Here is a 24,948-nt window from a genome sequence, read left to right on the forward strand (position 1 = left end):
AGCTCAAGAGTTCCAGACCAGCCTGGCCAACAAGGTGAAACCCCGTCTCTACTAAAAGTACAAAAATTAGCCAGGTGCGGTGGTGGGTGCCTGTAATCCCAGCTACTCGAGAGGCTGAGGCATGAGAATTGCTTGAACCCAGGAAGCAGAGTTTGCAGTGAGCCGAGGTCACGCCACTGCACTCCAGCCTGGGGGACAGAGTGAGATTTTGTCTCATGTAAAAACATAATAAAATGAAAAATAAGATAAAATGACTGGAAAGGAGTTTGGATCCTTGAAGATGAGGACACATGGGCCTGGGCAGCCGGCGCTTGGGCACGCTCCACTTGGAGAAGCTTCTCCGGGCTCCCTTTGATCTCCGCAGGCATCTCTGTGGGTCCTAAGTGCTGACCTGGGTGCCTCCTCCCCAGAGGTGGCAGAGCCTGGGATGGGTGGGGCTGTACCTTCTGGTGCTTGGCTCCCCGGATGTGGGCCGTGTAGGCGTCTGCCCCAGTGCAGGACACGGCGCACAGGTCACAATGTAGCTGCGCCTGCACCCCGCGCGGGCTCCCGTTGGGCTGCACGCCTGTCTTCTGGGCCGCCTCCTTCTTTCTGTGCTTCTGCCCTCCCAGATGTTCCCGGTAGGTCTGCAGCAAGGGGTGAGAGGCAGCCTGAGTGGGGGTGTGCACACTGGCCACGGCCCCTCCCCTGCAGGCCCCCTGCTTAGCACGCAGGAACTCGGTGGTAACAGACGCCCACTGTCCCCAGCCCTCCATCCCCTGGTGCCACGGAGGTTCAAGTGTCCCTTTATTCTTCTTATTTTTATTTTTTATTTTTTGAGACAGTCTCGCTCTGTGGGTGGGACTACAGGCGCGTGCCACCATGCCCGACTAATTTTTGTATTTTTAGTAGAGACGGGGTTTCACTATGTTGGCCAAGCTGGTCTTGAACTCCTGACCTCAAGTATCCACCTGCTTTGGCCCCCCAAAGTGCTGGGATGACAGGAGCACACCACCGCGCCCAGCCTATCTTCTTACTATAGACTTCTCGAATTTTTTTTTTTTTTTTTTTTTGAGACAAGGTTATGCCCTGTCACCCAGGCTGGAGTGCAGTGGCGCTATCTCAGCTCACTGCAACCTCTACCTCCTGGGTTCAAGCGATTCTCCTGCCTCAGCCTCCCAAGTAGCTGGGACTACAGGTGCCCGCCACCACGCCCGGCTAATTCAAGCATCCCTTTATGAAGCCCACGTAACAAACCCACAGGCTCAGACTGCTAGACATAAGGCTTCTCCCTTCTTCTGAAACTCAAGGAGTTTCTTAGGAAAGCATGCTCCACGCATCACGTGTTCCTTTCAGGGGCTGCTGAATACAGAAAATTCTGACTTTTCAGAATTCAACCTCGGAGACCAAGCAAGGGCACCTGCTGCCCGAAGGACAGTCATGTACACTTCCGTCTTAGGAAACTGCTAATAGACACAGGGGCTCCACCCGGGGGAAGCTACCGTGAGTCACAGGCCTACGCATCCGGTACTCCTGGGCCCAAAATATCTGATTGCATCTGGGGAAGCGACAGCCAAGCCCTCAGGCAGAATCCTGGGTGTGCTCCTTAAAATCCTGAAACGAAGCCCACCACAGAGAAGACGCGGCAGGTGGGCCACGAAACCCACACGCCCTGACAATGCCAAGAATGAACGTTCTGCAGACTGAAAAGTGCCCCTGAAAATACTGGGGCACACTGGACACTGCCCGCTCCCCTGAAGGCCACCGGCTTAGCGCTCAGGAACTCAGTGACATCGTCTGGTTTTAGGGAAGAAACATAGGATGTGGGAGAGGCACACATTTTACTGTATGTATGCTCTCTAGAACTTAGGAATCTTTCTTTTTTAGATGGAGTCTCACTGTCACCCAGGCTGGAGTGCAGTGGGGCAATCTCAGTTCACTGCAAGCTCCGCCTCCCAGGTTCACGCCATTCTCCTGCCTCAGCCTCCCAAGTAGCTGGGACTACAGGTGCCCGCCACCATGCCCGGCTAATTTTTGTATTTTAGTCGAGACGGGTTTTCACCATGTTGGCCAGGCTGGTGTCGAACTCCTGATCTCAGGCAATCCTCCTGCCTCAGCCTTGCAAAGTGCTGGGATTACAGGCATGAGCTGCCGCGTCCGGCCAATAGGCTGTCTGTGTGCACTTTTGGCGTATTCTGGAATAAGTAGCCACATGGGCTTCAACACATCTTGGTTTGATTTCTGCCTGGGTGACTAAAACTGACTCTGAGTTCCTCAAAGTACTGACCCTTTCTGAACCTCTGGGATTTTGTCTGCCACACAGAGATGGTAGCCACAAGGCAGACATAAGGATTAAATAACCCACATGCGTCTGGTGCAGGGACTCAGCTTGTCATCCTGGCACGATGGGAGGCTGAGGCAGGAGGATTCCTTGAGCTTGGGAGTTCGAGACCAGCCTGGGCAACATAGTGAGACCCCATCTCTACTGAAAATAAAAAAAGTTAGCTGGGCATGGTGGTTCGTACCTGTCTCAGCTACTTGGAAGGCTGAGAGGAGGACCTGAACCCAGGAGGTGGAGGCTGTAGTGAGCTGTGATTGCACCACTGCACTCTAGCCTCAGCAACAGAGCGAGACCCCTTGTCTCCAAACAAAACAAAACAAAACCTCAAACTTGTATCCGAGCACTCTGCAAAGAAGGCCAGGGTCTCTCCTAGCATGAGATGCAGTGGAGAGCTGCCGGGGCAAAGAGCCTGAGACAGGGAAAGGGTGATCTGTGGCGGGAGGGGTCCCGAGCAGGGTCGGGCCCCCCATCCCCAGCTGGGTCAGGGGTCCTGATAGGGTGTCCTGAGCGGTCTCACACCTCTCCAGAGACTCCGCGTCTCTCGCAGTCCAGAGCTTGCTTTCAGAGCATTCAAAACAAAAGATCAGGGTGTGTGTTTTGCAAAGATAGAGCTCTAGGGTCTGATTATCTTTCCAGGAAACGAGCCCACGATCTCTGCGGGGTGATCTGCAAGCTTTAAAACCTCAAGCGGCTGTGTTTGGTAAAGAGTCTTTCACGTGTGTCCCAGACAAGCACTGCCACACACAAGCACACGTGCACCCACACACAGGCGCAGGCACACACATACACACGCAGGCACACATGCGCACACATACACGCACACTCACGTTTGCACACACATATGCACACATATACACATGCATAAGCACACACGCACTTGCACACATACGCACCCTTGCACTCACACACGCACACACACACAAGCGCTTGCACACACAGGCACATGCATGCACCATGCAAGTTTAACACCGGACCTTTTTTCAGCAGGCAGCGACCCTGACCCCCCGGCGCTCACATTCAGGTTCAGACCTTAGGAACAGAGAGGTCCCGCCCACGGCGGGAGGGCGACTGACCTGGGGGCCCGCGCAGCTGATCTTGCAGATGTCGCAGTAGTGAAGCTGGAGCTGCCTGGGCCCGGCCTTGGGTCTCGGCAGTTTGCTGGGAAGCGGTGGCTTCGAGTCGGCCCTGGGGCTGCTTCCTGAGCCTGCGGGCGTGGGCGGCGGGGGCAGCTGCTGCGGGGGTCCCGGGGGAGGCGGGGGCTGCGCTGGAGGATAGAAAGGGCTGGCGGCGGAGTACACCGACGCGTCATAGCTCGGGTAGCTTGGTGCTAAGGAGCAGAGAAAACAGTGAGTCGCGGGGAGATGCTGATTCCACTCGAGTTGAAGCGGGGGCCGACCGAGTGACCGCCTGGGCAAGGAACGCTGGTCTTACCCGTGTAGGCGGTGCAGGTGGGATCGTAGGAGGGCGGGGGGTAGGAGGTCACGATGGACGCCGAGGACTCGGGCTGGACGCCTGTCACCGTGGGGTAGGTGTATCCCGAGGACAGGGCGCTGGCTGGCTGTCCGGCCTCCACTCTGGGCGCCTGTTGTGGGGGCTGAGCGCAGCTGTGACCGCCATGGGGGCTGGGCTGCCTGCAGGCCTCTTGGGTCCCTAGGGGACAGGCACAGGCCCTCTGCAGAGCCAGCCCCCACCCCACTGCCCCTCACCTGCGGATGGACCCCGGGCTCAACTGGCTGGAAACGCTAGATGCTTAAGCCGGGACCAGAGGTCAGAGCCTAGGGCCAGGTCCCGGCAGCGACTCGCAGGTGACCTTGTGCCCACCTGTCCTTTCCAGAGCCCAGCTTCTCCCTCCTGCCGTGGCGGAGGAGGGCTCCTCCGCGTCTCCGGCTCCTTCACCCACAGAGCTCACCTCCTGCCACCCGGGGAAAGCTTCCTTGGAAAAAATGTTAGCTGCATTTTAGGTTCTCACTTTCCCTCATTCATAGGCCCACACCTGGCAGAGATCCCAGGGCCCATCTGAACAGCCAGCCCTGAGGCTCACCTGCAAATCTAGGATGATGATGATGATGATGATGATGATGATGATGATGATGATGATTGAGACAGAGCCTCGCTGTCGCCCAGGCTGGAGTGCAGTGGCGCAATCTCGGCTCACTGCAACCTCCGCTTCCCAGGTTCAAGTGATTCTCCTGCCTCAGCCTCCCGAATAGCTGGGATTACAAGCATGTGCCACCACGCCCGGCTAATTTTTCTATTTTTAGTAGAGATGGGGGTTTCACTGTGTTGGCCAGAATGGTCTCGATCACTTGACCTTGTGATCCGCCCACCTCAGCCTCCCAAAGTGCTGGGATTACAGGTGTGAGCCACTAGCCTTTATTTTGTTTTTTTTTTTAGAGACAGGGTCTCGCTGTGCTGTCCAGGCTGGAGTGCAGTGGTACGATCACAGCTCACTGCAGCTCAGTTCCTGGGTTCAGGTGAACCTCCTATCTCAGCCTCCTGTGTAGCTGGGACTATAGGTGCACACCACCATGCCTAGCTAACATTTTTGCATTTTTTGTAGAGAGAGGGTCTTACTATGTTGCCCACGCTGGTCTCGAACTCCTAGGCTCAAGCAATTCTAACACCTTGATTGGGCCTCCTAAAGTGTTGGGATTACAGGCATGAACTACCTTGTGCCACCTCTAGGATGGTTAAGATGTAACTTTCACCAGTGCAGTGGCTCACACCTGTAATCCCAGCACTTTGGCAGGCTGAGGCAGGCAGATCACCTGAGGTGAGGAGTTCGATACCAACCTAACATGGTGAAACCCTGTTTCTACTGAAAATACAAAAAATTAGCCAGGCATGGTGACACGCACCTCTAGTCCCAGCTACTTGGGAGGCTGAGGCAGGAGGATCATTTGAACCCAGGAGGCAGAGGGTGCAGTGAGCTGAGATCACACCACTGTACTCCAGCCTGGGCAACAGAGCGAGACTCCATCTCAAAAAAAAAAAAAAAAGAAAGAAAGAAAAGATGTAACTTTCAGACCGGGCATGGTGGCTCATGCCTGTAATCCCAGCACTTTGGGAGGCCAAGGCGGGCGGATCACGTGGTCAGGAGATCGAGACCATCCTGGCTAATACTGTGAAACCCCGTCTCTACTAAAAATACAAAAAATTAGCCGGGCATGGTTGTGGGCACCTGTAGTCCCAGCTACTTGGGAGACTGAGGCAGGAGAATGGCATGAACCCGATAGGCAGAGATTGCAGTGAGCCGAGATTGCGCCACTGCACTCCAGCCTGGGCAACAGAGCAAGACTCTGTCTCAAAAAAAAAAAAAAAAAAAAAGAGGTAACTTTCCCAAGCGTTTCCTGTGCTGCAGGGAATGTCTCCTCGTCCGCAGCCCCGACCCTGCAGATGGCTCACCTGGCTGGCAGGAGTCCGTGGCTGTCATGCGCCCAGGCTGGAGGGCAGGAGGCTGGAAGTACGGCCTGTCCTCGTAGCTCCTGGCAGCCACCGACTGTCCGTAGCTGTAACTGTCCTAAGTGGGGGTTTCCACAGGAGAGCAGCTCAGGCGGCAGGTGCAACGCGCCCTGGCCACACTGCACTCTGCCTTTAGTCCTTCCCGCAGCGCTGGCTCCTAAGCATCTGCCCAAGACCAGGCCCTGGCCCGGGGGCAGGGGGCACAGGATGTGGCTGACACAGCAGCTCTCATGGAGCTGACACTAATTTCCAAGAGTCCGACTGCGATTTACAGGAGGACTGCGATTTACAGGAGGACGCTGGGTGTGGCAGGAGAGGGTGGGTTTGCAGGGAGAAGCCCCTGAGGCCTTAGCAAGGAAATGGAGAAGGGAGGAAGAGGGTGGGGTCAGGTGGGTGCTGAGGGTGACAGGTGGCCTCTGCTGCCGTTGACCGACACGACCTGGGGACGAGGTGCAGGCGGCAGGGCTGGGGAGTTGGAGCATGGTCATGGGGGACATCTTTGCGACACCAAGTGGGAACACAGTGGCTGGGTCTGCAGCCTGAGTGCCTCGGTTGGGAAGGTGGGATTGTCACCACCCAGCTGTGCCCCACATGCCACAGACACCCTCTTAGAGAGGCAGGAACCCGGAGCGTGGGGAAGGGGGGGTGAGTCCTGGTCTCTCTGGGGCCAGGAGACTGAGGCCATCTGTCCTGGCCAGGGAGGGGTCCTCTAACCCAGGTGACCCTCGTCCTCTTTCATAGTCACTGCTGAGGCTGGGACAAAGCTCTGTGCTGTCACTGTCCCCACTGCCCCGTTGTGGAGGTATGCGTGGGGCCTGTCCCCGAGAGCAGTGGATTCTTTTGGAAGCGGCTCTGCCCTGATTTCTCCCCACTGCAGGTACGTAATGCCAGCAGAAGGGTCCCGAAGGAAGGATCACGGTTAAGAGGCCTGGGAGAAGGAGTAGCTGCGGGGAGCCCACCGCTCTCACCCACGCAAGGCGATCCACATTTCCCGGCAATGCTGGTCAAAGAAAGGACTGGATACCTGGTAGGTAGCCATGGTGGTGGTCGTGGGGACGGGCTCCTGGGGTCGGCTGCCGTAGGTGAACTCCGGGCTGGAGTGGGGCTGGTATCCACCGTACCCTGCTGGGGCAGCTGGGGGAAAGGCCGGGTTCGCGGCGGGGTCCATCCCAGGAGTGGGTTGTGCAGTATAGCTGGCCCCCGTGGTGAGCAGGGGCAGAGTTGGAGTCTGGGCGCTAGAACCACAAACACACACACAAGCCCCACGGGGTTAGAGCGAGTTCTAACCCCACCGGACCTGAGCTGCCCTGCTTGGTGGAGACCCTCCTAGGAGCCCAGGCACAGCTGGAAGCACTTTCCACAAATTAACATCATCTCACAAGAACGCTGTAATGCTGGGACTATCACTGCACCCAATTTACAGATGAAGAAACCGAGGCACTGTCAGTGGCAGAGGTGGGACTCGAACCCATCTGAGTTCCGCTTTGTGGATGATCTACTTACGTGGCAGGGCTTTTTCTGGATTCTTCAAAGAAAACTGAATTTTTTTTTTTTTTTTTTGAGACGGAGTCTGGCTCTGTCGCCCAGGCTGGAGTGCAGTGGCCGGATCTCAGCTCACTGCAAGCTCCGCCTCCCAGGTTCACGCCATTCTCCTGCCTCAGCCTCCCGAGTAGCTGGGACTATAGGCACCCGCCACCTCACCCGGCTAGTTTTTTTGCATTTTTTAGTAGAGACGGGGTTTCACCGTGTTAGCCAGGATGGTCTCGATCTCCTGACCTCGTGATCCGCCCGTCTCGGCCTCCCAAAGTGCTGGGATTACAGGCTTGAGCCACTGCGCTCGGCCTGAACTTTTTTTTTTTGGAGACAGAGTCTTGCTCTGTCACCCAGGCTGGAATGCAGTGGCGCGATCTTGGTTCACTGCAAGCTCCGCCTTCCGGGTTCAAGCGATTCTCCTGCCTCAGCCTCCTGAGTAGCTGGGACTACAGGTACCCACCACCACACCCAGCTAATTTTTTTTTTATATATATTTTTAGTAGAGACGGGGTTTTACCATGTTAACCAGGATGGTCTCAATCTCCTGACCTTGTGATCTGCCCGCCTCAGCCTTCCAAAATGCTGAGATTACAGGAGTGAGCCACTGCGCCCAGCCAGAAAATTGAACTTTAACAGTATAGTGTCTGGCCGGGTGTGGTGGCTCACGCCTGTAATCCCAGTACCTTGGGAGGCTGAGGTGGGAGGATCGCTTGAGCTCAGGAGTTTGAGACCAGCCTGGACAACATAGCGAGACGTTGTCTCTTCTAAAATAAAAATAAAATAAAAAAAAATTAGCAAGTGTGATGCTACACGCCTGTAGTGCCAGCTAGTCAGGAGGCTGAGGTGGGAGGATGGCTTGAGCCCAGGAAGTAGAGGCTGCAGTGAGCTATGATCTCACCACTGCACTCCAGCCTGAGCAACAGAGTAAGACTCTGTCTCAAAACAAACCAAACAAAAAACAGTACAGCTGTGATCAGTAGCTCTCTTAACCTCCTTGGGGTTGAGACTTCTTTTTTATGACAAAATATTTCAAACATAGAACCACCGAACAAACGCACATCACTGAGACGGATAAGTGTTAATGTTTGGCTGTATTTGTGTCAGAGCTTATTGCTTAAATAAATAGAATTGAAGCCCACCTGGATCCTATTCCTCTCTCTTCCTCCCTAGGGTTGGTGGCTGTCTTTTGTCCGCTCATGATTCTTAGACTTTTACTACGTATGTATGAAGGTTTTGTTTGTTTGTTTGTTTTAGAGATGGCAGGGCTCGCTTTGTTGCCCAGGCTGGATGGAGCGCAATGGTGCGATCATGGTTCACTGCAGCCTCTAACTCCTGGGCTCCATGTGAATCTTTTTTTCTTTTTTTTTTTTTTTGAGACGGAGTCTCGCTCTGTCGCCCAGGCTGGACTGCAGTGGCCGGATCTCGGCTCACTGCAAATTCCGCCTCCTGGGTTTATGCCATTCTCCTGCCTCAGCCTCCCGAGTAGCTGGGACTACAGGTGCCCGCCACCTCGCCCGGCTAGTTTTTTTGTATTTTTTAGTAGAGAGGGGGTTTCACCGTGTTAGCCAGGATGGTCTCGATCTCCTGACCTCGTGATCCGCCCGTCTCGGCCTCCCAAAGTGCTGGGATTACAGGCATGAGTCACCACGCCCGGCCCCGTGTGAATCTTTATACAACACGGTGTTGTGCTTTTCAGTAACGTGTGCAAAATTATGTTCTTATTGTGCATCTCACACTGCAACTTGCTTCTCCAATGGCCGGCAAAAAAAGGACAGAATGCCCAGACATGCACAAAAATACTGTCACCCCTGAATGTCCGTGGGAGATGAGTTCCAGGACTCCCCAGTGGGTGCCAAAATCTTCGGATACTCAAGACCCTGATATAGAAAGGTGTAGCAGCCGGGCGTGGTGGCTCACACCTGTAATCCCAGCACTTTGGGAGGCCAAGGCCGGTGGATCACCTGAGGTCAGGAGTTTGAGACCAGCCTGACCAACATGGTGAAACCCCATCTCTACTAAAATAGATGAACACAAGATACAAAAAGGTGTAAAATTTGCACATAGCTTCCTGTATACATTAAATCATCTCTAGATTACTTGCCACCTAATGCAGTGCCTGCACATTACTTCATTTGTGTGGATTCAACGTGGTACTTGGCATGTGGCAAATTCAAGTTTTGCTTTTTGAAACTTTGTGGAGTTTTTCCAAGTATTTTAGTTTATTTTATATTTCTAGAGACAGGTTCTCACCCCAGACGCCCAGCTAGAGGGCAGCAGCATGATCATAGCTCACTGCAGCCTCAAATTGCTGGGCTCAAGCAATCCTCCCATCTGAGCCTCCTGAGTAGTTGAGACTATAGGGACATGTGACTATGTCCAGCAGATTTTTAAAAAATTTTTAGTAGAGACGAAGTCTTGCTCTTTTGCCTAGGTTGGTCTCAAACTCCTGGGCTCAGGTGATCCTCCCACCTCAGCCTCTCCAGTAGCTGCAACTACAGGTGTGCACCCATACCTGACCATTTTTCCATATATATATATGAGACAGAGTCTCCCTCTGTCACCCAGGCTGGAGTGCAATGGCATGATCTCGGCTCACTGCAACCTCCGCCTCCTGGGTTCAAGTGATTTTCCTTCCTCAAGTAGCTGGGATTACAGGTCCCCGCCACCATGCCCAGCCTAATTTTTGTATTTTTAGTAGAGACAGGGTTTCACCATGTTGGCCAGGCTGTTCTTGAATGCCTGACCTTAGTGATCCACCCGCCTCAGCCTCCCACAGGGCTGATTACAGGCGTGAGCCACCGCGCCTGGCCCGTTTTTCCAAATATTTTTGTTCGGCAGTTGGTTGAATCCACAGATGCGGAACCCATGGTCAGGGAGGGCTGGCTAATTAAATCCAGTCATCTTTGATGTTCTGCTGACTCGAAAAACCACAGCACCACACAGTTTTTGTGTATGTTGTTAGAAAGGTGTGTTTGTCATGGTGAGCGGGACAGAACATACTGTATTTAGCTTTAGCCAGCTTGGTTGATAATGTTAAAATATGTAGACATATGGTAGGCAGGCTTCCATCTGTACTTCTGCCCTGGGCCTCCCAAATGTAAAGACTGATTAGTTACATACGCAGAACACGCATCTAAAAAAAAAAAACAGTTTACTTGTTTGAAACTGTCACGATTCATTCACCTTTTTCCTATTTTCCTTACTACATAAGCGGAATGTGCTTCCAAAAGAAGAATAATTGTTTACTTGTTTGAAAAATATCACAATTCATTCACCTGTTTTCCTTAATTATGTAAGCAGAATATGCTTCTAAAAAAGACTTGTTTACTTGTCTGAAAATATCACGATTCGGGCCAGGCGCGGTGGCTCAAGCCTGTAATCCCAGCACTTTGGGAGGCCGAGACGGGCGGATCACGAGGTCAGGAGATCGAGACCATCCTGGCGAACACCGTGAAACCCCGTCTCTACTAAAAAATACAAAAAACTAGCCGGGCGAGGTGGCGGGCGCCTGTAGTCCCAGCTACTTGGGAGGCTGAGGCAGGAGAATGGCGTAAACCTGGGAGGCGGAGCTTGCAGTGAGCTGAGATCCGGCCATTGCACTCCAGCCCGGGCTACAGAGCGAGACTCCGTCTCAAAAAAAAAAAAAAAAAAAAAAAAAGAAAATATCACGATTCATTCACCTGTTTTCCTTAATTACATAAGCAGACTAGGCTTCTATAGAAAAGACTGTTTACTTTGAAAATATCATGATTCATTCACCTATTATCCTATTGGTGGACATTGATACTATGTATTATTTATCTCCTGCCGAGTGATAGACTAACCCCACAGAACAACGTAGCTTTAAACACTGTGTCTGTGGATCAGGAATTTGGGACCGGCTCCTCGGGGTTCTGGCTTGGGGTCTTTTATGAGGTTGCCAATAAGAAAGAGGTCAGCGGCAGGCAGCAGGATCTGCCTCCAAGATGCCTTCCTCCCAGGGTTGGCAAGTTGGTGCCGACTGTTGGTGGCAGTCCTTGTTCCTCCCATGCAGGCCTTTCCTCGGGTGGATTGAGTGTCCTCACAACATGGCGGCCGGCTTCCCCCAGAGCAAGGGATATGAGGGAGAGCAGGGGAGAGGGAGGCACACATACCAGGTGGAAGTTGTCCTTGTTATGATGCAGCTTCAGGAATCATTTCTTAGAGACGAGTGGCTCACACCTGTAATCACAACTACTCGGGAGGTGGAGGCGGGAGGATCACTTAAGCCTAGGGGTTCTAGACCAGCCTGGCCAACACGGTGAAAGCCTATCTCTACTAAAAACACAAAAATTAGCCCAGCGTGGTGGCGCATGCCTGTAATCCCAGCTACTCGGGAGGCTGAGGCAGGAGAATCACTTGAACCCGGGAGGTGGAGGTTGCAGGGAGCTGAGATTGCACTACTGCACTCCAGCCTGGGCGACAGAGCGAGACTCCTTCTTAAAAAATATATATATATTTTTCGAAAATAAAAAAAAAATGTGTAAAAAGGAATCATCTAGCATAACTTCTGCCACATTCCATTAATTAGAAGCGAATCACTGAATCCGACCCGCGCACATGGTGAGAGGCTCTGGCCGCACCTTTGGAGGAAGGCATAGGGAGCAATTTGCAGATGTATTTCTAGACCGCCTCGCATTGTTTCCAACCTTTCGCCATTAAAGCATGCTCCAAGGTTTACTCTCGAGTGGCTTCTTGTCCTGCCTGAGCCCTACACCACCCACAAGCCACTAAGAGTCAACGGCAAAGAGGCCGGGAGAGCTGATTTAGAATCATCAAGATCTACTCCTGGAGCTGGGACCACCCTCTCCTGAGACACCCAGGAGAGGGGTGGAGTCCAAACCAAGCTGGCCAGGAGAAAGGATGGGATGGAGACTGGAAGGACACCCACAGGCCCTCTCTTTGGTTTTGTACGATATACAAGGCTCAACAAGAGGGTATGATCGGCCCAAGCTACAGTGCAGGGGCAGGGAAATCCACGTACGATCGCGGCTCTAGAGCCCTTTGGACTGAGACCTGATGCCTCTTTTGTATAAAAAGCTTTCATGGCCGGGCACAGTGGCTCACCCCTGTAATCCCAGTACTCTGGGAGGCCGAGGCAGGCGGATCACCTGAGGTCAGGAGTTCGAGACCCGACTAGCCAACATGGTGAAACCCCATCTCTACTAAAAGTGCAAAAATTAGCCGGGCATGGTGGCAGGCACCTGTAATCCCAGCTACTTGGGAGGCTGAGACAGGAGGATCACTTGAACCGGGGAGGTGGAGGTTGCAGTGACCTGAGACTGTGCCATTGCACTCCAACCTGGGCAATAAGAGTGACACTCTGTCTGAAAAAAAAGCTTTCATGGCCAGGTGTGTTGTCTCACGCCTGTATTTTTGGAGGCCAAGATGGGAGGATCGCTTGAGCCCAGGAGTTTGAGACCAGCCTGGGCAACACAGCAAGACCCCATCTCTACAAAACAGAAAAATTAGGCATGGTGGTGCATGCCTGCAGTCCCAGCTCTTCAGGAGGCTGAGGCAGGAGGATTTCTTGAGCCCAGTAGGTTGAGATCACACCACTGCACTCCAGCCTGGGCCACAAAGCAAGACCCCATCTCTTAAAATCACAAAGCGTTAGGCCGGGCACGGTGGCTCACGCCTATAATCCCAGCACTTTGGGAGGCCAAGGCAGGAGGATCACGAGGTCAGGAAATTGAGACCATCCTGGCTAACACAGTGAAACCTTGTCTCTACTAAAAATACAAAAAAATTAGCCAGGTGTGGTGGCGGGCGCCTGTAGTCCCAGCTACCCGGGAGACTGAGGCAGGAGAATGGCGTGAACCCGGGAGGCGGAGCTTGCAGTGAGCCGAGATCGCACCACTGCACTCCAGCCTGGGTGACAGAGCGAGACTCCGTCTCAAAAAAAACCCAAAAAAACCCAAAAAAACAAAAAAACCCACAAAGCATTCAGTACTAGGTAGCAAATCGTGAGTCGCTTTCTGGGGAGGAAGCTCCATTCTTCTCTGGCTTCCCTGGGTCCTGAGACCTTGCCCCTCAAACCTGGAGGCCCAGGCGTGCCAAGCAGCACCAGCAGAGGGCTGTGGGCACAAGTGAACCTCAGGTGGAAGGCTGAGCGGAGTCCTTCAGCCCAGGACTGCAAGGAAGGAGCGGGAACCTGTGGAGCTTTCTCTGCCTGCTCCCGCTGTGCCTCCGCACACAGCTTTGTCTCCACCTGGTGGACGCCCCACCTAAGAGGACAGTGGAGGCGGCTGGTTGGCGAACTGGCTCCATGGCGGAGATCAGACAGCCCATGTAGCAGAAGGTAGAGTTTTCCAACTCAGGCACTGCAGACATTTGGGACAACATTCTTCTCTGGGGTGGGTCCTGCAGGGTGCTGAGCAGCGTCCCCAGCCTCCACCCACTTCATGCCAGGAGCTCCCCCAAGTCGTGACAATGACAAATGTTCCCAGTTAAGAACCGATGGTCTAGGACAAGCTCGATGCCAGGGCGTAGCCTTGTGCAGGTGGACAGAGCCGAAGGCTGCTTCCTGCCTGGTCCAGCCCCTACTCTGGAAGGATTCCCAGGACGTTGTGGGCTGGCCTCTGACTTGGAGTCAGGCTTGAGTCAGCACCATGAAGACAGTGAATGAAAAAGAACACGCTCTTCTTGTAGACCACCCTGAACAGCAACGCTCAGGCCTGCTACAGTTTGGAATCCACTGAGCCAGGGTGCAGGGAGGATGGAAGCGTGACCAGCGTGCAGATGGCTGGACATCCGCTGGCTGAGGACGGGTCTCAGCATCCCTGCTGGCCTGCAGGGCAACTCCCACTGGTTTCAGTGTTACACCCTGTGAACGTCACAGCTGTGAGCAGACTGAGGACTACAAGGTCAGGGTGACGTCAGTCGAGATACCCTTGACCTCGCCGGAGGTCACTGCCCTGTCCCGCCACTCTGTTGTCTGATGGCGGGAACGGAGCGCCTCTCCTGCATAGATAGCAGAGATGCAGGGGGGAGAGGCAGGGAGACCCAGGCACCCTCTGGGAGAAGGAAGGGCATGCCAACTGCTCTGAAGACCCCGGAGGCTCCCCCAGAGGCTGGAAAAGGCCCGGGGAGCCCTGGGAAGGGTACCTGGGATTTCAAAGAGGAGGGGCTCAATGGAGTGCGCTGAGAGAAGCGTAGGAGAAATGGGGAGGGCGGGTGGGGCGACTGTCCTGGGTGCTGAGGGACAGAGGCTATGGGGAGTGAGGGGTGGCAGGAGGCAGCTCAGCGCTCTCCACTGCCAGGCAGAACCTGGGTTTTATCCTCAGCCACGAGGAGTCACCTGGACATCTCATGACAAACTTTGGCCTGACTTACGTCCCCCCACTCCCAATTCTTATGTTGAAGTCCTAACCCCCATTTGACTGTATCTGGAGATTAGGTCTTCAGGGAGGGAATGAAGGTTATATGACGTCATCAGGTGGGACTGATCTGAATAGAACTGGGGTCCTTATAAGAAAAGGAAGAGGCCAGGCACAGTGGCTCACGCCTCTAATCCCAGCACTTTGGGAGGCTGAGGCAGGAGGATCACTTGAGCCCAGGAGTTCAACACCAGCCTGGGCAACATACTGAGATCCCATCTCTACAGAAAAAACAACAAAAACAAAAAGGCTGGGCATGGTGGCTCATACCTGTAATCCCAGCACTTTGGGAGGCCGAGACAGGCGGATCACATGGTCAGGAGATCGAGACCATCCTGGCTAACACAGTGAAACCCTGTCTCTACTAAAAATACAAAAAATTAGCTGGGTGTGGTGGTGGGCACCTGTAGTCCCAGCTACTTGGGAGGCTGAGGCAGGAGAATGGTGTGAACCCGGGAGGCGGAGCTTGCAGTGAGCCGAGATCACGCCACTGCACTCCAGCCTGGGCAACAGAGCAAGACTCCATTTCAAAAAAAAAAAAAATGTGCTCATGGATACTTGGGAGGCTGAGGTGGGAGGCTCGATTAAGCCCAGGAGATTGAGGCTGCAGTGAGCTGTGACCTCACCACTGCACTCCAACCTGGATGACAGGGCAGTCTCTTTAAAAAAACAAACAAAAAAAAAAGAAGGGAAAGAGACACCAGGGGTGCACATGGACAGAGAAAAAGCCACAGGAGGACACTGTGAGGAGGTGGCCATCTGCAAGCCAAGGAGAGAGGCCTCACCAGAAACTACCCCCTGCTGGCACCTTGACCTCACACTTCTGGCCTCCAGAACAGGGAGAAAATAAATTTTGTTTACGTCCCAGTCTGTGGTATTGTTAGGGCAGCCCCAGCCAACCAAGACAGATGGTGATGGTTAGAGAGGGGAGCAGTTAGAGGGAAGGCTGGTTAAGGACACGAGATACACAGGGGCCAGAACTAGAGAGGGTGATGGACAGGGGGACAGAACACATGCGCCATCATGTCACCTGCAGGAAAAGCCAGCTCTCAGCAGTGTAGGGCTTTACAAACACCTAAAACAGGGCCTGGGAACAGCCAAGGGTAATACGTGTCTGGTGACTGTGACCAACACAGTGACCATGACTCAGGAAGGGAACACTTGGCCTGCCTCAAGTCATTGCTTGTGACCCCAGAAGCCACCAACACATGCACATGCATGCACACGCATGCGCACACATGTGCATGCACACACTGCTGGTTATATTCCACTAAGCACGCTTACACGAGGAAGTGGAGCATGGGGTTTGTCTCCAATGGGGCAGCCTGCATCTTCATGGGTCTCACACCCACTCTCAGGGGAGACCATGGCCTGGCAGAGCCCAGAATTTAAGGGAGGAAGGGAGGCACAGAAGAGTTTTTAAGATGGAGTCAGCCATGTGTGGCCAAATCTGGCCTGCCTGTTTTTGTACAGTGGCAAGCTAAGAATGGTTTTTATACTTTTAAGTGACTGGAAAAAGTTAAAGGGGTAATAATATTACATGGCATGTGAAAAATTACATGAAATTCACATTTCAGTGTCCAAAAAAAATAGTTTTATTGGCACACAGCCAAGCCCATCAGATGACGCATTGTCCGTGGCTCATCTTGCAATACAATGGCAGGGTTCACTAATGTGACAGACATGGTGTGGCTCACAAAGCCAAAGATATTCACTATGTGGCCCTTTACAGAAAAGGTCCGCTGACCTCTCGCTCAAAGCAACGATCATGTATGTCACTTGTGATTCTACAGGCAGGGCTCAGCTGGGCAGCTCTCCTGGCCAGGCACGGCTCAGCTGGGTGGCTCTTCTAGCCAGGCATGGCTCAGCTCGGTGACTCTCCTGGCTGAGGCACGGCTCAGCTGGGTGGCTCTCCTGGCTGAGGCGGGGTTCAACTGGGTGGCAATCCTGGTGGAGGTGGGGCTCAGTTGGGTGGCTCTCCTGGCCAGCTGGGCGGCAATCCTGATGGAGGTGGGCCTCAGCTGGGCGGCTCTCCTGACCATGGCTGGGCTTCTCTGCCCCTGGAAGGCAGCTACCTGTTGGATGGGGCACTGTGGTTCTTCTTCTTGTATCTCCTCCTCCGGCAGGCCTGCCTTGGGTCCTTCACCACGCAGGGTCCCACAAGATGGAGCAGATGCAGGCAAGGTCTCTTTTTTTTTTTTTTTTTTTTTTGAGACGGAGTCTCACGCTGTTGCCCAGGCTGGAGTGCAGTGGCGCGATCTCGGCTCACTGCAAGCTCCGCCTCCTGGGTTCACGCCATTCTCCTGCCTCAGCCTCCTGAGTAGCTGGGACTACAGGCGCCCGCCACCGCGCCCGGCTAATTTTTTGTATTTTTAGTAGAGACGGGGTTTCACTGTGGTCTCGATCTCCTGACCTTGTGATCCGCCCACCTCGGCCTCCCAAAGTGCTGGGATTACAGGCTTGAGCCACCACGCCCGGCCGGCAAGGTCTCTTAAGCTTGGGCTCAGGGCAGTCACAGCGTCACTTGCACTGCACCCTGTCCAAGGCAGGGCACAAGGAAGTCCAGATGCAAGGGCCGGCGGGGGCGGTCTCCACTTCTGGACTGGAAGAGTAGCAAGGACATGGTGGGAATGGCATGGATATAAGGGGGATGAAGGATGAGGGCATTTTGGCAACAATCTGCCACATCGTGGTTTCAGGAGCAGAGCCAGCAAAAACACAGCTCCTGGGAAGAACACCCCACAGCATCACTCATACAGACACCAAAACCCAGGCAGCCCAGGGCAGTGGTTCTCAGAGAGGGTAGATTTTGCCCCCAGGAGACACTGGGTGATGTCTGAGGACATTCGTGGTTGTCACCATTTGGGGGAGCTCCTGGCATGGAGTGGGTGGAGGCCAGGGATGCTGCTAAGCACCCTGCAGTGCCAAGAATGACTCCACTGCAGAGAATAATCCAGCCCCAAATGTCAAAAGTGCAGCTGTTGGCCAGGTGCAGTGGCTCGCACCTGTAATCCCAGCACTTTGGGAGGATCACTTGAGCCCAGGAGTTGGAGACCAGCCTGGGCAATACAGTGAGACCCCGTCTCTTAAAAACTGCTGCTGTTGAGAAGCTCAGATCTGGGAAGGACAGGCTAGGGTCCCTGGGGCTGGGGACTAGGGATTAGAACCTGGCTCTGCAGATGGTCAGCAGCCAACACTGCTGCTTCTGCCAGGTCTCAGGTGTGACAGGGCGAGGCCCACAGCCCTCCCCAGGTTCCCAGGGTGGGTGGTCACGCTGATCCCCTCTTGCCTTCTCACAATTTAGAGTCAGATGAAAGCTGTGGCCTCCCGCCCTGCCTTGATCCCCTGAAAATGACAGAGACAGATGTGCCTGTAGTTACCTTACGTTTCCCAGACCCCGGCTTGAGAATCCCTGCTGTCACGGGTGGATCAAAAGGCATTTGTTAAGGTTAAATGGAAAATTTTAGGTTATATATATTTTGCCATCAAAAGAAAAAAAAAAAAGACACTCCAGCACACGCTGCATGGATGAACCTTGAGGACATCACACTGCGTGAGAGAAGCCGGACACAGTATGTGATTCCATTTCTATAGAATGTCCAGGAGAGGCCAATTCACAGAGGCAGGAAGGGGATTTGTGGGTGCCAGACCCTGAAGGAGGGGGTGAAAGTGATGGTTAATGGAGATGGAATTTCCTTTTGGGCTAAAGAGAATGTTCTGGAATTTGAGGTAATGGTCACACAGTTCTGTTAATATACTAAAAACCAGGCTGGGTGTGGTGGCTCACGTCTGTTAATACCAGCACTTTGGGAGGCTGAGGCAGGAGGATAGCTTGAGCCCAGAAGCACAGTTCAAGACCAGCCTGGGCAACACAGTGAGACCCTGCCTCTACAAAGTCTCTACAAACTACAAAAATTGGCCCGGCACAGTGGTGTGCACCTGTAGTCCCAGTTACTTGGGAGGTGGAGGTGGGAGGATTGTTTCAGCCCTGGAGTTTCAGGCTGCAGTGAGCTTTGATTGCACCACTGCACTCCAGCCTGGGCAACAGAGTGAGATCCTGTCTCAAAAAAAAAAAAAAAAAAAAAAAAACACTGTGCCCTGAGGCACAGTAGCCCACACCTGTGATCCCAGCACTTTGGGAGGCCGAGGTGGGCAGATCACTTGAGGTCAGGGTTCAAGACCAGCCTGGCCAACATGGTGAAACCCCATCTCTACTAAAAATACAAAAAAATTAGCCAGGTGTGGTAGGTAGCAGGCTTGTGTAATCCCCGGCTACTCTGGAGGCTGAGGTAGGAGAATTGCTTGAACCTAGGAGGTGGAAGTTGCAATGAGCTGAGACTGCACCACTGCACTCCAGGCTGGGTGACAGAGTGAGACTCTGTCTAAAAAAAAAAAAAAAAAAGTCTCGTTCTTTCTAGCCTTTTCTAGCAACTACCACATAACAGGCGCTTCAAAGCCATCTGCAGAGTCTGATTCAGAGACACCGGTGGTAGCTGAGACCAGGGATCACGTGAACACACCAACTCCGGACCAAAACCTAAAGTTGATTATTCCAAAAATGGTCAGAGCTCAGATTCCTACATCCCAGAGAGAAACCACTCAGGGGCTGACATAGATGGCACTAGACAGTCAGGGCAGGGGTCCTGATGTAGAGCCAGTGCCCGTAAACTCTGCAATAAACTCACAGGACAGGAAGCAGCCCTTTTAAATTCTTGCAGAGCAAAAGAGCTGGGCAGAAAACAAGAGCTCTGCTAAACTACATCATGAAGAGGGTTTTTGTTTTTGTTTCTGTTTTCAGGGTCTCGCTCTGTCCCCCTGGCTGGAGTGCAGTGACGCAACCACAGCTCACTGCAGCCTCCAACTCCTGGGCTCAAGTGATCCACCTCAGCCTCCCAAGTAGCTGGGACGACAGGTGTGCACCGCCACATCCAGATGATTTTTCAACTTTTTGTAAAGTCAGGGCCTTGCTTTGTTGCCCAGGTTGGTCTTGAACTCCTGGCCTCAAGCAGTGTTCCCGCCTCAGCCTCCCAAAGTGCTGGGATTACAGGTGTGAGCCACTGCGCCTGGCGAATTTTTTAAATTTTTAGTAGAGATGGGGTCTCACTATGTTGCCCAGACTGGTCTCGAACTCCTGGGCTCAAGCCATCCTCCTGCCTTGACCTCCCAAAGTGCTGGGATTACTGGCATAAGCCAATGTGCCCAGCCAAATTTTTCTTTTTTTAATGTGAATTTTTTACTTCTACTTGAAATTCCAACTTAGCATGAAAAATCATTTGCATTTTCAGAACAAAGGAGGCCATCTTCTGGCTAAGCTGAAAAAAAAAGTCATTATAGGCCTGAGGCACCATTTTAAACATGATGTTGCTTTTTCGGGTTGCACTATGAGGAATTCTGTGTGTACAAAATACCTCAACAGAAAGTGAAAGCAGCCCTGGGCGATCCGGGGACAAATTCATTGAGTCACTGGATAAATACTTCCTGGGTGCTTCTGGGGGCCAGCTGCTGTCACGGGCGCTGTCACAGCAGCGGGGAATAACCAAAGTCCTGTCCTCCAGGAGGGCGCTGCACGATAGTCCACGGAGACACGGGGTAAGCAAAATAACTCAACGCGATCTGATGGTTCTCATGCTGTTGGGAAGAATAGGGCAGGCGGTGAGAGCAGGGGATTGCACTTTCTCACGGGCTGGTCATGGCCAGCCTGGTGGGTGAGGAGGAGGGTGAAGACACAAAGCTGGGGAAACAGGGAAGCGCATTTGAGCAGAGGGAACTGCATGGGAAGGGCCTGAGGGTGGAATGCCCAGAATCTGGAATGGTCCAGAAGGCAGTGCGACTAGAGCGGAAGGAATGAAGGGAGATGGGGTCACAGAATAAAGGGGGTGGAACAGGGGGTAGAGGACACCATGATGGACGTCACAGGCCATCGCAGGGCAGAGAATAAAGGGAGTGGAACAGGGGACACCGTGATGGATGTCACAGGCCATCGCAGGGGCTCCGGCTTGTCCTGAGACCCCACGGGGGTTTCCAGCGGAGGAGGGACACGGGCTACGTTGTGATAGGGCCTCTTTGGCGCTGTGCGCGGATGGAAATGGGGGCGAGAGCAGAAGGAATCGTGCAGGTCCAAAATACAGACGAGGCAGGCTGGCGCACGGTAGAGGCGGTGCGCGTGCAGGGGCGTGCGCTCAAGGTCAGAAGAAGGAGAGGAGACTGGGCTGGCTCCCCAGTTTGGGATCCTCACGAGGGACTGCAGGCAGCCCTGCCTGCCGTGGGGAAGTCAGCAGGATGAAAGGGTTTTGGAGAAGCGCGCAGGTGTTTGGACTTGGATATGATCAATCTTTGAAATGCCAGTCAGACATCCACAGAGCGTGCTGCACCGGCCGCTGTATGCAGGGGACAAGACTAGAGCTCCAGGGAGAGGCCTGAGCCGGAGTCAGAAACTGGGTGTCATCGATAGATAATATTTTTTAAAGATTGAGATAAGTCCACACTGTAACATCTCCGCTTTAAAGTGCACCGTTCGGTGGCTTCTAGCACATTTACAAGGCTGTGCAAACATCCCCTCTACCTAATTTCAGAACGTTTCCACCACCCCAAAAAGAAACCCATCCACTTCAGCATTCTCTCCATCCCTCCCCAGCCCCCAGAACCACTAATCCATGTCCTGTCTCTGTGGATTTGCCTGTTCTGGAAATTTCATAGGAAAGAATCATGCACTATACAGCCTTTTGTTTTATTTATATTTTAGAGGCAGGGTCTTGCATCTCAGGCCATCTGTGTGGCTGCAACAGAAGACCCCAGCCTGGGTGATGTACAGAGAGCAGTATTTCATTTTCTCATAGTTCCACAGACTGGGAAGTCCAAGATCAAGGCGCTGGCACCTGGTGTCTGGTGAGGGCCTTCCTCCTGCACCCTCACACGGCAGAAGAGCAAGTGAACCAGCCAGCCTCCCCCTGCCCTGCGTGATGCCCCTTCATGAGGGCCCAGATCCCATTCACAAGGAGCCCTCATGGCCTAACCACATCTCTTTTTTCAGGTAGTGTTTTGCTCTGTCTCCCAGGCTGGAATGCAGTGGCATGATCATAGCTCACTGCAGCCTTGACCTCCTGGGCTCAAGCGATCCTCCTGCCTTGGACTCTCAAAGCACTGGGATTATAGGTGTGAGCCACTGGTCCAGCCCCAAGCATGCCTCTTAATGGCCCCATCTCTTAATACTGAATTTTGGAGGGGACACAAACCACAGGTACCAGGTGACCAGAGACCACCCCTGTAGCCTGAAGCCCCCTGGAATGAGCTAGCCAATCCCCAGGTGTGCCCTGCCCCACCGTGCCTGGAAACTCCAATAAAGGCCATGGCCTCAGCCTGCCCTTGCTCCTGCTCCTGCCCAACCCGTGTTCCCCCCGTGTGGTGTGGCGAGCCCCTTCTCCTGCAGCAAGCATCGGTGATAAATTCCTCTTTCAACAGCACGGGCCTCCTGTGTCACCACTTAGTCACTCCATAAATGACAACCCCATGGTTACCAAATGAGCCATTCTCCAAGAAGAAGAAAGTGAAGGAGAGAGGTTGAGAGTGTGAGGGATCATGGGCGGGGACTGGGAGGACACCCATAAAAACTGGCGCCAACTGGCCGGCTTCCAGACCTGGCTCTGCCCACTACGGGGCTCTGAGTCCCTTATTCTTTCTTAGACTCAGTTTACTCACCTGTAAAATGGGAATAGCTAATTTGCTATGGGGATGGTATGATGATTAAACAAGAACTCACAGGCTACGGGGCCCACCATGTGGCAGGGGCTTCGGATGTAGCCCAGGGTGGCCAGAGTTTCCTTTTTTTTTTTTTTTTGGAGACGGCATCTTGCTCTGTCACCCAGGCTGGAGTGCAACGGCACCATCTCAGCTCACTGCAACCTCCACCTCCCTGGTTCAAGAGATTCTCCTGCCTCAGCCTCCCCAGTAGCTGGGAATACAGGCACCTGCCACCACACCCAGTTAATTTTGTATTTTTAGTGGAGACAGGATTTCACCATGTTGGTCAGGCTGGGTCAAACTCCTCACCTCAAGTGATCTGTCCACCTCGGCCTTCCAAAGTACTGGGATTACAGGCGGGAGTCACTGTGCCTGGACCCAGAGTTTCCAATTTTAAGTGATGCTAGGAACCAGAGGTTTTGTGAAATCTTTCTTTTTTTTCTTTTTTAAGACGGAGTCTCACTCTATTGCCCAGGCTGGAGTGCAGTGGCATGATCTTGACTCACTGCAACCTCTGCTCCTGGTCTCAGGTGATTCTCCTGCCTCAGCCTCCCAAGTAGCTGGGACTATAGGTGCACCCCACCATGCCCAGCCGAATCTCCCACTTTTAAATGCTGGCAACTAATTCAAATAAAGCAAGCAGAAAGCTGACTGCACAGGGGTGAGAATCAAACATGGCCTGCAGGCTGTCAATTTTCAAAGTCTGACCCAGACTGAGGAGGTGAGAGTGAGAGTTGAGAAACAAGTATAAAAAGTCACAACTTTGGGAGGCCGAGGTGGGCGGATCTCAAGTCGGGAGATCGAGACCATCCTGGCTAACACGGTGAAACCCCATCTCTACCGAAAATACAAAAAATTAGGCCGGGTGCAATGGCTCAAGCCTGTAATCCCAGCACTTTGGGAGGCCGAGACGGGCGGATCACGAGGTCAGGAGATCAAGACCATCCTGGCTAACACGGTGAAACCCCGTCTCTACTAAAAAAATACAAAAAACTAGCCAGGCGAGGTGGCAGGCACCTGTAGTCCCAGCTACTCGGGAGGCTGAGGCAGGAGAATGGCGTAAACCCGGGAGGCGGAGCTTGCAGTGAGCTGAGATCTGGCCACTGTACTCCAGCCTGGGCAACAGAGCAAGACTCCATCTCAAAAAAAAAAAAAAAAAAAAAGTCACAAACTGGCCAGGCGCAGTGGCTCACACCTGTGATCCCAGCACTTTGGGAGGCTGAGGTGGGCGGATCACTTGAGGTCAGGAATTCGAGACCAGTCTGGTCAACACAGCAAGCCCTCATCTCTACTGAAAATACAAAAATTAGCTGGGCACAGTGGCTCACACCTGTAATCCCAGCACTTTGGGAGGCCGAGGCAGGAGGATCATTAGAGATCAGTTCAAGACCAGCCTGACCAACATGGCGTATACAAAAAAAAAAAAAAAAAAAAAGCCAGGCATGGTGGTGCATGCCTGTAATCCCAGCTACTCAGGAGGCTGAGGTATGAGAATCGCTTGAACCCGAGAGGCACAGGTTGCAGTGAGCCAAGATTGCGCCACTGCACTCCAGCCTGGGCAACGGAGTGAGACCCTTTCTCAAAAAAAAAAAGAAAAAAAGTCATGAATTTACTCTCAGTAAAGCCTGCCCGTAACCCATGAGCCCAGGCTGTTTGCTGCTGCTGCTGCTGTTCGGAGTCACCTTTTCCTGGAAGGAAGCGTGCCACTGTACCACGCCAGAGATGGCTGCCGTCTCCATGACAACAAGCACGCGCTGGTGCTGCCTGCCTGGGAGGGGAGAACAGCGCGGGCGGGAAATGGAGAGCCTGGGCTAACCTGGGCTTACAAACTGTGGTGACAAACGTCTACAAGTCCTGCCTGGCACTCCCACCTTCAGGCCCCAGGCTAATGTCTTTTGATGGCTTTCTGGTCAGAGAGTTTGTTTTGGGAAGTCAAGCTTTTTCAGGTGCATCCTTCTAAGCTGAATTTTGGGATGCAAAGCTGGCGAGCCCCACTGATCTCATTCTGTTCATGTGGCCGCCAAGTTCAAGGGGACGTCGAGGCCTAGGGGATGGAATGGACCCATCTGAGCCACCCACGTCCCCTGGCCCAGAGCTCTTTCCGTGGGGCCATGCTCTCATTTGCTCCGAAGGGACGGAGTAGGCTTGGGTATGGTCCACACTTCAGACGGACACGGGTGGGATCTGCAGGTAGAGGCAGGTGGCGAAATGTCTTAGGGACAGCCAGGAAGATGGGTCATTCTCTCTCTGTGTATAATGATTTCTACTGAACACTGCATTGAATAACTCAATGGGAACACACACACACACAAAACCCAAAAAACATTTAGAGTCCAAGGAAAAACTCAAGTGGAAATAAACATTTTCCTAGAATCACAGGCTGAGAAATGTCATCGTTCGTTCTTTCTAAAAACAAGGACTTGGCCAGGCGCAGTGGCTCACACCTATAATCCCAGTGCTCTGGGAGGCCAAGGCAAGAGGATCACCTGAGGTCAGGAG

General features: G+C 53.2%; 1 protein-coding gene across 6 annotated transcripts in view; it reads right to left on the reverse strand.

Moving 5' to 3' along the window:
* LOC105487201 (zinc finger RNA binding protein 2) overlaps positions 1-24,948 on the reverse strand; it is a 61,472-nt gene that overhangs the window by 23,688 nt on the left and 12,836 nt on the right. For all 6 annotated transcript variants that reach the window (XR_011617598.1, XM_071086982.1, XM_071086984.1 and 3 more), the window contains exons 2-6: positions 6,807-7,017; positions 5,726-5,840; positions 3,752-3,970; positions 3,394-3,647; positions 444-626 (exon numbers count right to left, since the gene is read on the reverse strand). Coding sequence is in view for 5 of the 6 variants with exons in the window: in XM_071086982.1 (XP_070943083.1) it covers positions 444-626; positions 3,394-3,647; positions 3,752-3,970; positions 5,726-5,840; positions 6,807-7,017 (982 nt within the window). In the remaining variant the exon portion in view is untranslated. The remainder of the gene's footprint in view (positions 1-443; positions 627-3,393; positions 3,648-3,751; positions 3,971-5,725; positions 5,841-6,806; positions 7,018-24,948) is intronic.

This window comes from Macaca nemestrina, chromosome 20, assembly GCF_043159975.1.
Source record: "Macaca nemestrina isolate mMacNem1 chromosome 20, mMacNem.hap1, whole genome shotgun sequence".
In the NCBI taxonomy this organism is placed as follows: Eukaryota; Metazoa; Chordata; class Mammalia; order Primates; family Cercopithecidae; genus Macaca; species Macaca nemestrina.